Source organism: Physeter macrocephalus, chromosome 4 (genome assembly GCF_002837175.3).
Source record: "Physeter macrocephalus isolate SW-GA chromosome 4, ASM283717v5, whole genome shotgun sequence".
NCBI lineage: Eukaryota > Metazoa > Chordata > Mammalia > Artiodactyla > Physeteridae > Physeter > Physeter macrocephalus.
This window is the reverse complement of record NC_041217.1, coordinates 102,102,081-102,116,728: the sequence shown is the minus strand read 5'-3', so window position 1 is coordinate 102,116,728 and position 14,648 is coordinate 102,102,081. Positions and strand designations below refer to the sequence as shown.

General features: G+C 40.1%; 1 protein-coding gene across 5 annotated transcripts in view; it reads left to right on the top strand.

The window, feature by feature from the left end:
• Positions 1-6,401: 6,401 nt before the first annotated feature.
• The window catches only part of MTF2 (metal response element binding transcription factor 2), a 92,523-nt gene continuing 84,276 nt past the window's right edge, over positions 6,402-14,648 (top strand). For 3 of the 5 annotated variants that reach the window (XR_003679566.2, XM_055084459.1, XM_055084458.1), the window contains exon 1: positions 6,446-6,697. Coding sequence is in view for 2 of the 5 variants with exons in the window: in XM_055084459.1 (XP_054940434.1) it covers positions 6,693-6,697 (5 nt within the window). In the remaining 3 variants the exon portion in view is untranslated. Of the gene's footprint in view, positions 6,698-9,138; positions 9,227-14,648 lie in introns of all 5 variants that reach the window. The other 2 variants (XM_007110720.3, XM_007110719.2) reach the window with 2 other exon arrangements.

The window sequence follows — 14,648 nt, the reverse complement described above, 5'->3', positions numbered from 1 at the left end:
TGACTCTTTTTATTGGGGGACGGTGCTGTGCGACATGCAGGACTTTACCCAACCAGGGATTGAAACTGTGCCCCCTGCAATGGAAGCGTGAAGTCTTAACCACTGGACGGCCAGGGAAGTCCCTTATGACTCTTAATTGAGTGATTTGTTTTGACTGCACACACAGTTTTCACTTGCCTTAAATTTTTGACTGCCAAGACAGCACAAATATCATTTGATGGAAGCACATGTAAATTCTTCTGGGATTAGGGTAGGGGAAAGATGATTTGACAAGCCTGAGGAATGTGCATGTGCTACAGGGTCCCAGCTCTGGGGGAGCTTTGCACACTGCGGTAGCCTGCTGAGAGTACACTTTGGAACCAGGAAGGAAAACCATTTATTCTTATTTTTTTAATCTACAAATAACTCAATTTCATTTTTTTAATGGCTGAGTAATATTCCATTGTATATATGTGCCACATCTTCTTTATCCATTCATCTGTCGATGGACACTTAGGTTGCTTCTATGTCCTGGCTATTGTAAATAGTGCTGCAATGAACATTGTGGTACGTGTGTCTTTTTGAATGATGGTTTTCTCAGGGTGTATGCCCGATAGTGGGATTGCTGGGTCATATGGTAGTTCTATTTTCAGGTTTTTTTTTTGTTTGTTTGTTTGTTTTTTTTGCGGTACACGGGCCTCTTACTGTTGTGGCCTCTCCTGTTGTGGAGCACAGGCTCCGGACGCGCAGGCTCAGCGGCCATGGCTCACGGGCCCAGCCGCTCCGCGGCATGTGGGATCCTCCCGGACCGGGGCACGAACCCATATCCCCTGCATCGGCAGGCGGACTCTCAATTTTCAGTTTTTTAAGGAACTTCCATACTGTTCTCCATAATGGTTGTATCAATTTACATTCCCACCAACAGTGCAAGAGGGTCCCCTTTTCTCCACACCCTCTCCACCATTTATTGTTTGTAGATTTTTTTGATGATGGCCATTCTGACCGGTGTGATGTGTTACTTTACTGTGGTAGGAAAACCACTTTACATGGCATTGTCTCTCCAGCACTCTCCTCTGACAAAGCTTAACATTCTGCCAGCTGGTGAGGGAAAAATATTTAAAGGGTCCACATCCATTTTCACAAAACAAGTAATAAAGGGTGAATTTGCAAATGGTAGGTTATAAATTGATGATGGGCATGCAATATTTTAAGATGTATTATATGAGGGGTCTAAATTTGCTATATATTTTTTACAACAAATAACTGGGTTTAAAAGCAATGTTCATGTTATAACATGGACGTTTCAGTTTTGGATAAAAAGGAAAGGAATTTTAACAAATTCTTTTGATTTGATTATTATGAAAACATTCTTTTTTTTTTATGTTTCAGATCCATTTCCCTTTTCAGACCAACGAAAGCAAACGCTATAAGGACACAGAATGTGTTTCCTTTTTTTTTTTTAACATCTTTATTGGAGTATAATTGCTTTACAATGGTGTGTTAATTTCTGCTGTATAACAAAGTGAAACAGCTATACATATGCATACATACCCATACCTCCTCCCTCTTGCTTCTCCCTCCCACTCTCCCTATCCCACCCCTCTAGGGGCTCACAAAGCACCGAGCTGATCTCCCTGTGCTATGTGGCTGCTTCCCACTAGCTATCTATTTTACGTTTGGTAGTGTATATATGTCCATGCCACTCTCTTACTTCGTCCCAGCTTACCCTTCCCCCTCCCCATGTCCTCAAGTCCATTCTCTATGTCTGCGTCTTTATTCCTGTCCTGCCCCTAGGTTCGTCAGAACCATTGGTTTTTTTTTTTTTTACAGAATGTGTTTCTTTGACGTCTCTGACTTGTCTAGTTATTCACATTTCTATCTCTGCACAATGAATAATGTAAAAAATCTTCTAGTCTTTCTCCACAGAGAATAATAGCTAATAATTGAGAGCTTGTAGGTTTATAAACACAGTATTTGATAACATTCTCTGTGATTTTTCAATTCTATAAATTTTTATAAATTTTGAGAATTACCTAATCTTTTGAATATTCTGCTCAAATTTTTGTATTTTTCATTTTTGGCTTTGAATATGGTAGAGAGCTCAATGTTGTTATTGAGTTCTGTTACATATTAACATATCAGGATTGTTTTAGTCAGAGTAAATTAAAATATGCTGGGTGGGGGCTTCCCTGGTGGCGCAGTGGTTGAGAGTCCGCCTGCCGATGCAGGGGACGCGGGTTCGTGCCCCGGTCCGGGAGGATCCCGCATGCCGCGGAGCGCCTGGGCCCGTGGGGCACGGCCGCTGGGCCTGCGCGTCCGGAGCCTGTGCTCCGCAATGGGAGAGGCCACAGCGGTGAGAGGCCCGCCTACCGCAAAAAAAAAAAAAAAAAAAAAAAAAAATGCTGGGTGGCAGACAACTCCAAATTGCAGTGGCTTAACATAACAAGAGTTTGTTTCTCTAATAAAAATCTACATGCAAAAAGATGAATACAGGCCCATACCTCACAGTATACACAAAAATTAACTCAAATGGATCATAGACTTAAATGTAAGAGCTAAACCTATAAAACTTCCATAAGAAAACATAATAGAAAATCTTTGTGATCTTGGGTCAGGCAAAGAGTTCTTAGCTATAACATCAAAAGCATATGGCATTGAAAAAAGATCCATTGGACTTTATCAAAATTAAGAAACTTTTGTGCTTCAAAAGACACCATTAGAATATTACTCAGCCATAAAAAGAAAGGAAATTGAGTTATTTGTAGTGAGGTGGATAGACCTAGAGTCTGTCATACAGAGTGAAATATGTCAGAAAGAGAAAAGCAAATACTGTATGCTAACACATATATATGGAATCTAAAAAAATTTTAAAAATGGTTCTGAAGAACCTAGGGGCAGAACAGGGATAAAGATGCAGACATAGAGAATGGACTTGAGGACACGGGGAGGGGGAAGGGTAAGCTGGGACGAAGTGAGAGAGTGGCATGGACATATATACACTACCAAATGTAAAATATCTAGTGGGAAGCAGCCGCATGACACAGGGAGATCAGCTCGGTGCTTTGTGACCACCTAGGGGGGTGGGATAGGGAGGGTGGGAGGGAGACGCAAGAGGAAGGAGATATGGGGATATATGTATACATATAGCTGATTCACTCTGTTATAAAGCAGAAACTAACACACCATTGTAAAGCAATTATACTCCAATAAAGGTGTTAAAAAAAAGTGGTTAAAAGATTTGAATATATGCTTCACCAAACAAGATATAAGAATGGCTAATAAGCACATGAAAAGATGCTCAACATCATTAGCCATTAGAGAAATACAGATTGAAACCATGAAGAAAAACCACTTCACTCCCACTGGAGTCAGTAAAATAAAAAAGATAGACAATAACAAGTATTGGTGAGGATGTGGAGAAATCGGAACTCTCTCTCATTGCTTACACTTTGGAAAACACTTTGGCAGTATCTTAAAAGATTAAACATAAACTTACCATACAATGCAGAAATTCCACTTCTAGGAATCTATCCAAGAAAAGTAAAAACAAGTATCTACACAAGACTTGTACACAAATGTTCATAGCATCATTATTCATAATAGCCCCAAACTGGAAACAATCCAAATGTGCATCAACTGGTGAATGGATAAACAAAATATGGCACATTCATACAATGGAGTACTATTCAGCAATAAAAAGGAAAGAACTAGAGACACATGGTACAACATGGATGAACCTCAAAAACATTGTGCTGTGTGAAAGAAGTCAGACCAAAAGACTATATACTGTGTGAGTCCATTTATATGAAATGGTCAGAAAAGGCAATTCTACAGAGACAGATAACACATCGCCTGGGTTTGGAAGTCAGAACAAGGATTGATTGCAAACGGGCATAATGAATTCTTTTAGGGTGATGGAAACATCCTAAAACTGGATTGTGGTGATGGTTGCACAACTTTAGTCTCTGCTTGTTGTCGTTTAGGGACCCAAAGTGAAAGATGTCCTATCTCAACACATGCTTCCATGATCATCACAGCAAGAGGGAGCGGAATGTGCCACTGCCTCTTAAAGATTTTTCCAGAAAGTGATTCATTTCCTCTTCCATTCTATTGGTAAAAGTGAGTTACATGGCCATGTCTAACTTCAAGGGTGCAAAAGAGTGCAGTTTTACTCTGTGTTTGGAACAAAGGAGAACCAGACTTTTTGTGAATAACCCTTATGACTGTCACAGAAATACATAACAATAAAGGGTATAGTTTACTCTGACTGGAGTTATTTTGCTTTGTACTTCTGAGAGGTTTGACATTTGTTTCTTCTTAAGGTTCTAATCCATTGCATGTTGCTTAGTTAACAGAAATTTCTTTTTAAAAAAAAATAATCATCATAATATATATATATTTTTTAAAAATTTTATTTTATTTTTTATATAGCAGGTTCTTATTAGTTATCTATTTTATACATATTAGTGTATATATGTCAATCCCAATCTCCCAATTTCCCCCCTTGGTGTCCATATGTTTGTTCTCTATATCTGTGTCTCTATTTCTGCCTTGCAAACCGGTTCATCTGTACTATTTTTCTAGGTTCCACATATGTGCGTTAATATACGGTATTTGTTTTTCTCTTTCTGACTTACTTCACTCTGTAAAAATATATATATATTAAAAAAATTTTTAAATTTATTTTTGGCTGCTTTGGGTCTTCATTGCTGTGCGTGGGCGTTCTCCAGTTGTGGTGAGCGGGGCTACTCTTCGTTCCGGTGCATGGGCTTCTCACTGCCGTGGCTTCTGTTGCGGAGCACATGCTCTAGGCACAAGAGCTTCAGTACTTGTGGCTCGCGGGCTCTAGAACGCAGGCTCAGTAGTTGTGGCGCACAGGCTTAGTTGCTCCGCGGCATGTGGGATCTTCCCGGACCAGGGCTCGAACCCGTGTCCCCTGCATTGGCAGGCAGATTCTTAACCACTGTGTCACCAGGGAAGTCCCCAGAAATTCCTAAGACCACAGTTACAGGATTTTTTTTTTACTGTGCCTCCCTCAGTGCCCTTGATTCCCTGAGCACCTGGCTTCCTCAAATTAAATGACTGCCCTCTTGTACTTATATGTTTACATAGGGAAATAGCAAGCTTTTTTTTTAATTTCAAAAAGACAGGCATCATTGACTTCTCTAATGTATAAGAAATTAGAACACTTTCACGTGGCTAAAGAAGCCAAAAGTTATACCAGTAAGTGGAAATTATAGGAAGGCAGATTGTACATCTATACAAGGAATAACTTTCTAGTTATTAGTGTTTGTGAAATTGAAATGACTGCCTCTGAGGTATTGAACCACTGAAGATGTTGAAGCTGAGGGTTGCTGACCACTTGAGAGAAATGTTGAGAATTTAGACCAAATGTTCTCTAAAACTCATATTCTGTGACTAGGCTTAGATGCACAGCATATATACCTGTTTGTGTAATATCTTTATCCATTTTTGGACTGCATCTACTTTTTTTAAAGTTAAACTCTACTCAACCAAGAAGTGTGAAGGGCATTGAATATATATTTTTGAGAAACTATGTTATCACAGAGTTCAAAATGAAACTTGAAAGGTAGCAGATAGACTGATGCTGTCTTCTTAAACAGATTGAAAAACATGGTACTAATTATCCCTGTGATGTAATATGACACAAAATATAAAATGATTTTTAAAATATTTTGACAACGTTATAAACAAAGGTCCCTCATGTGGCTACTAAGAGGAGGTGGGTTTTATCTAAGTAGAAGTCACAGAGACAAGCATGCACGCTCTGTCACCTGGAACCTCTGTCGGCAGCAGAATACTGGCAGGCTAAGGGTCTGCCCTAGTACGAAAAAGTTCTGTATTCCTAAAATAAACCACTTTGCACGAAATTATTCTCAGATTTCATCACAATTAGTAAGGATTTGCAAAGCAAATAAACAGAGGAACCTTTCATCGTCAGGAAAAAAAGTCCGAAAATCTTCTATATAAGTAGCTTCTGATAGGAGGGAATTTGGGGCTGGACAATAATCGCCGAACAAAATATAATTCTGACATCCAGGGTCTCTTCCCCGCTGAATGAAATTCGAACAGCAGGTCTCAGGGTGAAGATAAGAGATTTTCCCCACAGAAAGGATACTGGCAAGGCAAGACGTAGCGAGCACCGTCTCATTTCTCAGGAACAGAACATGCAGTGTGAAAGTTGGACACAATCTTTCCTCTGCAACACAAACAGCAGCAAGACACCCTACGCTCCCGAGCTCAGCGTTCACTATTGTGATAGCGCCGGCGGCGGAAGGACTTACTCCCACCGCAAAGTTAAAGAGTCCTTCTTTGTTCAGCCCCGGCCGGGGACTCAGGGCGCGGTGTTCTTCCGCGCTCACCACGCAGTCTCCGCCCCCTCGCGGCTCTGGAGAGCTGCCATTCGGCCCCGGAGTCTCTCTGCGCTCCCAGAATGCACCGGCAGTCCGCGGGAAACCAAAATGGCGAAGGGTTGTAGCGAAGTGGGTTGTTTTTGAGGCCGGTGTAAGAACGCTCACTGTACCCCCCCCCCAACCTTCGTCCCCAGGACCTCGGTTTGTGCGTGTGTATGTGCGGGGTACCCGGTGGGGCGGGTGCCCGGTAAGTGCTCGGACTCGCAGGGGAAGCGCCCACGGGGTCGTGATTGGTTGTTTTTTCCTGTATGAAGCGGTTGGCACCACTGAAGTGACCGAATGAGGTGAGAGACCTTGGCCTGGGAACCAGGCTCTTCCGGAGGAGGTGGAGGGGGTGGGGAGGAGGAAGAAAGGAAGCAAGTATAAAAGGGAAAGATGGAGGCTCGAGGTGGGGGTGGGGGCTCCAGTGTACGTATGGGGGTGCCTTGCATTTATGTATATATTGTAAAGAATGGATGGAAAGGAGTAGTCAGTTGGGTGTTGGAGAAAATAGGGACTAAAGGAGCGAGCAGGGCGTTGGGGAAGTCCGTTGGAGGAACAAGATGAAACGTTGAGACGGGGAAGCTGTGTTTGGAGGGGCAGGAAGGAACCTGGGGGCGGGAGACGGTTGGAGGGGCAGGATGAACCTGGTGATGAGGGGGTGGGGAACCGAGGGGAGGAGCCGTGAGGAAATGGGGACTGAGGGAGATGGGGGGGACCAGAGTGCAGGGGTTGCCTGGGACCTTAGGGGCCGCAAAGGGAAGTAGCAGCTTGAAACCGGAGGGTGGTGGAATTGTATGGAATTGGAGTATGGGCTAGAGTAGAAGGGCAGGATGGAGTAGGAGGATAAGCGGAACACTAAGTAGAACGTGAGAGCAAACCCTGAAAGCTTAAGGGGAAGAAGTGGAAGGGAAAGTGTGAGATGGGGGAGAGGTACCTTATATTCGGAGCCCACCAAAAATTTGGGACAGTTTTCTGTTTAATTAAATCTAACTCGTATGCCTGCTTGCATGTAGATTTGTATTATTGTATTCATTTTTACAACTGAGGTACTTACGGTTGAAGGGATTTTTAAGTAATTTGCCAAGATTTCTTAACATGTTTTAGTAGTGCCAGAACTCTTAACTATGTGTTTTACAGTCTGGCGTCCTTGGTTGCTAGAATTTTTCTTTGGAAGCAGCTAGAGGGAACAGATGAATTTATCGGGGTGATCTGACGAATTGTGAGGGTTCCTGAACAATGGGTAAAGGGATATGGAATGCTATTCTATTCTTTAAAACATTTAAGTTTGGTTAAAGATAGAACCCATTTACTAATTCAAATATATAAACCTAGGTAGGCCTGTATATAACGTAAGAAAGCACCATGTGAGGTCAGTATAGAACTAGAAATATGTAAATAGTGCCTGATTTAATTTGACTCCAGATGCTCCGGTAGTAGTAACTTTCTCCTTCAGATTGATTCCAGGTGACCCTTCTGTACATTTTGCCTATAGGCTGGTTTCAATTTCCATGTTTTCATTCTCCCTTGAGAATTTCTTTTTTGAGCAGTGGATTGCAAAGACAGTGAATTTAAAAGTATTTAATGTGGGTAAAATAAAATGTACTTAAATTATTGAGTGACCTTTTCAGAGGTTTGAAATGCTTTAAATGGAGCCATTTTGACGAACAGCTTTAAGTGCCCAGTAGTTTTGGCAAGGAAAGACCTGATTTTAAATGTCTTTTCTATTCTTGATATTTGGAATGTTATTCACACTCCAAGCATTTGTAGTGATAGCTTGCAAAGGGAATACAAGGTGAAACTTCTTGTTTTTTTAGGTTCCTAATATAAAAATCTATTTGAATTCATATTTTAAATTTGCTCACCTTCATTTTTTTAAGTGCTAAAAATATTCTAAAGTATTTGAATTAAGAATGCACCTGTTTCCTGATAACTGCATATTCATGTCAGTGGGCATTAACGGAAATCTATACCTATCATGATGAAATGCACACACAATTTTAGAACTAGAAGTATAGAAATCATCTGGTTAAACTTTTTTTCTAGATGAAACAAAATATATTTAATTATGCTTTTAATTATGCCTGTTACCTCAAAGCTCAGTTAGGAAAGGAATTTTATCCTGTGTATTTTGCTGTGGGTCATAAGGTCTTTGAGGTCATGGATTATAAATATACCTTTTCATTAGATCTTTGACTGAAAGGATAATTTGCTTTATAATTCAGCATAATCTTTACATCTGACTTTAGGAAACTGGCAGTATAGTGATAATCTATTTTAACAGATGGGGAAATTTGCCTCTGAGCAGTTGCCATGGCCAACATCTGTAGCTTGGTGGTTCTGAAAGTAAAATTTAACTTCAGCTTTAGTTAGTCTAAACTTCTGTGAATGATACTCCTTGGTTGATATTTTTATGCTTTGTTTCCCCTGTTCTTCAAGATTTGTTTCTTGCAGCAAAATAACAGTATAACAATCCTAAACTGGAATGTGGTAGTTTCTCTTTGGATGTTTTTTATGTATTCGAGGAGTGTTATCCAATAGAACTTTCTGCAGTGATGGCAGTTATCTATATCTGCTGTATCCAGTATGATAGCCATAGGCCAATGTGGTGTTGAACACTAGAAATGTAACTGGTGAGGCTGATAATTGAATTTATAATTTAATTTATTTCATTAAAACTAAAATTTAAATGGCCATATGTGGCTGCTGTATTGGACAGCACAGTATTATTGCATCCATTTATTAGGCATTGTCACACCCATCAACCATGGAAACCACAGGAACTAAGGAACTGTCTTTGAACTAAGGAGATTCAGAGCTATCTTTGAACTAGGGTGAGTCAAATTCTTTTTGTACATTTTTTTTTTTTTTTTTTGCGGTACGCGGGCCTCTCACTGTTGTGGCCTCTCCCGTTGCCCCGTTGCGGAGCACAGGCTCCGGACGCGCAGGCTCAGCGGCCATGGCTCACGGGCCCAGCCGCTCCGCGGCATGTGGGATGTTCCCAGACCGGGGCACGAACCCGCGTCCCCCGCATCGGCAGGCGGACTCTCAACCACTGCGCAACCAGGGAAGCCCTGTACATTTTTAAGATGAAGTAATCTTCATTTTTGCCACACGTCATGTCTTCTGTCATTCCTCTGTTTTCATATAACATTGCAAAAGAATAATGAAGGTATCAGTGTCTCTGGTCTTTTTAAGATGTAAGATTCTTTTTCCTTTGTCAAAAACAACAAAAATGGATTTTAGGGGCTTCCCTGGTGGCGCAGTGGTTGAGAGTCCGCCTGCCGATGCGGGGGACGCGGGTTCGTGCCCCGGTCCGGGAAGATCCCACATGCTGCGGAGCGGCTGGACCCGTGAGCCATGGCCGCTGAGCCTGCGCGTCCGTAGCCTGTGCTCCGCAACGGGAGAGGCCACAACAGTGAGAGGCCCGCGTACCGCAAAAAAAAAAAAAAAGGATTTTAGGAAAATTAGTTTACCTTGTTATTAAAAAAAAATTATTTTGTTGTTTTTACACATAAAATTTCAAACACATACAAAGTGAACAGAAGTATAATGAACTGTTTTGTATCCATGCTTGTTTCATCTGTACTTCTACCCCCTCCCCACTCCTTTGTTTTTATTATTTTTTAAAGTATTTTGAGGGAAATTTTTTTTTTTTTTTTTTTTTGCGGTACGCTGGTCTCTCCATGTTGTGGCCTCTCCTGTTGCGGAGCACAGGCTCCGGATGCGCAGGCTCAGCGGCCATAGCTCACGGGCCTAGCCGCTCTGCGGTGTGTGGGATCTTCCCGGACCAGGGCACGAACCCGTGTCCCCTGCATTGGCAGGCGGACTCTCAACCACTGCACCACCAGGGAAGCCCGAGGGAAAATTTATACATCTTGAAGATCTTAACTCTACACTTTTAATAATAGCTTAATTGAGATATAATGCATGTATTATATTCATATATACATAACTCACATGTATATACCCTTTTAAGTTATAATTCAGTGGTTTTTAATATATTCCGAGTTGTGCAACCATCACCATTATCTAATTTCAGAGCATTTTATTACTCCAGAATGAAAGTCTGTATCCATTAGTAGTCACTCTCCATTCCTCCCTACCCCGGCCAACCACTAATCTACTTTTTGTGTTTATATTTTGTCTGTCTTGGACATTTCATATGAATGGACTCATACATTTTTGTGGCCTTTTGTGTTTGGCTTCTTTCCACCTAGCATGTGTTCAGAGAACATCCATGTTGTAGCACATATCAGTACTTCCTTTTTATGGCTAAAATATATTTCATTGTATGTACATACTACATTTTGTTTATTCATTCATCAGTTGATTGACATTGTTTTTTTCCCACTTTTTGGCTATTATTAATAATGCTACTATAAACATAACATGCACAGGGTTTGTATGGACACGTGCTTCCATTTCTCTTGGGTATGTAGCTAGGAGTGGAATTGCTGGGTCAGGTGATACCTCTGTGTTTAACATTTTGAGGAAATGCCAAGCCATTTTCCAAAGACCCTGCACCCTTTTACAGCCTCACCAGCAACTATGAGGGTTCCAGTTTCTCCACATCCTTGCTTGTACTTGTCTGTCTTTTTGATTATAATCATCCTAGTGGGTGTGCAGTGGTATCTCATCGTGGTTTTGATTTGCATTGCCCCGATGGTAATGTTGTTGAGCATGTTTTAAACTCTGTAGTTATTGGCCTGTTATATACCTTCTTTGAAGAACTGTCTATTCAGGTCCTTTGCCTGTTTTTTTAAAAATTGGATTATTTCTCTTTTTACTGAGAGTTGTAAGCATTCTTTGTATATTTTGGATACAAGTCCCTTATCAGATGTATGATGTGCAAGTATTTTCTCCTGTGGGTTGTCTTTTCACTTGATGGTGTCCTTTGAAGCACAGAAGTTTTTAATTTTGATGAAGTTTAATTTATCCCTTTTTCTTTTTTTGTGCTTTTGATGTCATATCTAAGAAACCATTGCCTAATTCCAGTAAGGTTTTGACAAACGGATATAACTGTTTCTCATAAGCCTATCATGGTGTAGAATACTTCTCTCTAGGAAGCTCACATGTAGCCTTTCTCAGTCTTCCCTCTCCCTAATTACTGTTCACTTTAATTTTGAGTAGAACTTTATATAATGGAATCATTCAGTATGCATATCTGTTAAAATTTTTGTTTCATGAAACTAGAACTGCAGTTTTAGCTTGAAAAATCCCATATGCAAAGGATATTGTAGTAGTGGCTTAAGAATCTTACATTATGTGGTGACAATCCTAACCAGTACTTTGTGTAACATGAAGGTTTTTTTTTTTTTTGTGGTACGCGGGCCTCTCACTTCTCTGGACGCGCAGGCTCAGCCGGAGCACAGGCTCTGGACGCGCAGGCTCAGCGGCCATGGCTCACGGGCCCAGCCGCTCCGCGGCATGCGGAATGCTCCTGGACCGGGGCACGAACCCGCGTCCCCTGCATCGGCAGGCGGACTCTCAACCACTTCGCCACCAGGGAAGCACGAAGGTTTTTTTTTTAATGGCTTATGCAGACAGTTCTCTTATTTTGAATGGATAGAACTGAGTAGGGACTTAATGAGTATTTACTTCCAAATGTTGCCTAAGATGAAGATTTAAAAATTAAGGGTACAGGGCAATGTGAGGGATCCTTGTGATGATGGAAATATTGGTATCTTGGTATCAAATATTTTTGGTTGTGATATTACTCTGTAGTATAAAATGCTACATCAAAGATGCTTCCACTTGGTAAGAGTTACATGGAATTTATGATTTCTTACAACTGCATATAAATCTACAATTATCTCAGACTAAAATGTTTGATTAAAAAATAAAAATTAGGGGGACAAAAGTGGACCAAAGCAGGCATAGCAAGAACAGGTCAAATTGGTTTGGTTTCGGTCAGTCAGGTTCTAAAAACAAACTAAAGATGCATGTTTGTTTTTCTCTACCCTTACTAGTGAAGTTTACATTGCAGAAAAAGCTCCCACATTTTTTTTAAGTTGTAGTGGGGGGTGGAGTGGAAAGAGACAGGTGTCTACTGGAAAGTACTGAATGTATACTCAGAAAATTGGGGTCTTTGTTTAATCTGCTAGATCTGCAGCAGTTTTAGTTTCTTTACCTGTAAAATGGGGATGTTACCCACATGTGTTATTCACAGGATTGTTGGGAGGGTCAAGAAGGAAAATAAAGGAGAAGGCACTTTATAAACTCTAGGTGCAGTGTAATTGGTTAGTATTATTTTCCAGAATCTTTTCCCAGAAGAGTTGTTGTATAGGACAAGAGAATCAGGTATACCTGTAATGAAACCTATGCACTAAAAACATCCTCTACAACTTTCCTCTCCAGATGATGAGTATGTCTAATACTGAATGAATAAATTATTTTGCCCTGTTCATAATTATGACTTCAGACATGTTAACTGCCATGTACGCTGTTGAGTATAATATATTTAGAAGTGTTACTGAACCAGATGTTGAATTTTTTAAAACAATATTTAGTTAAAATTTGAAAATACTGGCCCTTGGTGTTTTGGGATGACCAGTGCTGATAGATCTAATTGATGTAAGATAAGCACCCATAGAGCTATCAATAAAAAACCAAAAGACCAAACCAAAACAAACAAGACCAGTTTCTTAGAACTCATACCCTAGAGATTCTGATTTGAGAGATTTGGTGCAGGCTTTTATATACGTTTGTGTTTACAATTTTTTCCCCACTTGATTTTATTTTGCAGCCAGGGTTAAGAAGTACTAAATTTTGTTCTAGGGTCAAGTTTAGAAACTTACCACTTCTTATTAAAACATTGCTAAGAGCTATACAAAGGAAAGACTAATAATAGGCATGTTTTTCATACTTGAAATGAAAAAGAAAAATATTTTAGTAGTGTTTCCATCACACTCATTTAAAATCTTTTAAATAAGTGGTTAATAAAGTAGTTAATGGAACTTTGTAGTCTGCGAACCTTGTGAACCTGTTAAATGTTTTATAAAATTGCGTTTAGGTGTTGTGAGATAGAGAATTCTCCTTTCAGGGAAGCGTTTAAACAGAGGCTAGATGATCATCCTATTTAGGGATATTATAAGGAGGGATTATTTTTTTTTCCATTAGCTAGGAAGTAAATGACCTTCTAGGAACTTTCTAAAACTAAAATAAGTTTCTAGATTATAATGAAAACAATGGGCACTCTTCTTCCTTTAGGTTGATGAGAATTGTTGAGGGGGATAGAATCCTTCCCCAAGTCAAGTTTCTCCTGAATGTCCTCTTTTCTGTTTTTTCAGTCTTTTCCACTTTATGTCTAAATTCATCTCTTAGATTTTTCTTTTTCAAAAACAGGCTGCAGAATATGATGTTTTTCAATTTTTTTGTTTCAAGAGTTTTATTGCTGTTCATTAGAGAGGAACAAACAAAAAGTGGTTATTTGCAAAGATTAAAAATTTAGAATATCCTTACAGAATTCACTAGTGCAGTGATTCTCAAATTTTTTGGTCTTAGGGCTCCTTTACAGTCTTAATTCTTGAGGACCCCAAGAACTTTTACATGGGTTATCTATTAATATTTACTGATTATAAATTAAAACTAAGAAAATTAAAAAATGAGAATACATATGTGTACACCCCATTAATCTTAAGAGTGAAATCATCACATATCATTTAGTCCCTGGAAAATTCCACTCCACAGTTCTGGGATAATGAAAAATGCACATAATGTCTTAATATTATTTTGAAATTAGCTAGTATGTTGTAGAGCTCATAGATCCCCAGGTACCATACCTTGAGACTTGCTTCTTCAGTCTACTCTTTCTTTAGGGAGTTAGGGTGGTTTTATGCATTGCAGGGTGTTTAGCATTCCTGGCTTCTCTCCTTAAGCAGATTTTTGTCTCTTCTTGGAAAAAAATTTGAGGCTCTCAAACATGAACTGCTTCAGGACAGGACTGAAGACGCAGATGTAGAGAATGGACTTGAGGACACGGGGAGGGGGAAGGGTAAGCTGGGACAAAGTGAGAGAGTAGCATTGACATATATACACTACCAAATGTAAAATAGATAGCTAGTGGAAGCAGCTGCATAGCACAGGGACATCAGCACAGGGAGATCAGCTCCATGCTTTGTGACCACCTAGAGGGGTGGGATAGTGAGGGTGGGAGGGAGACGCAAGAGGGAGGGGATATGGGGATGTATGTATACATACAGCTGATTCACTTTGTTATACAGCAGAAACTAACACAGTATTGTGAAGCAATTA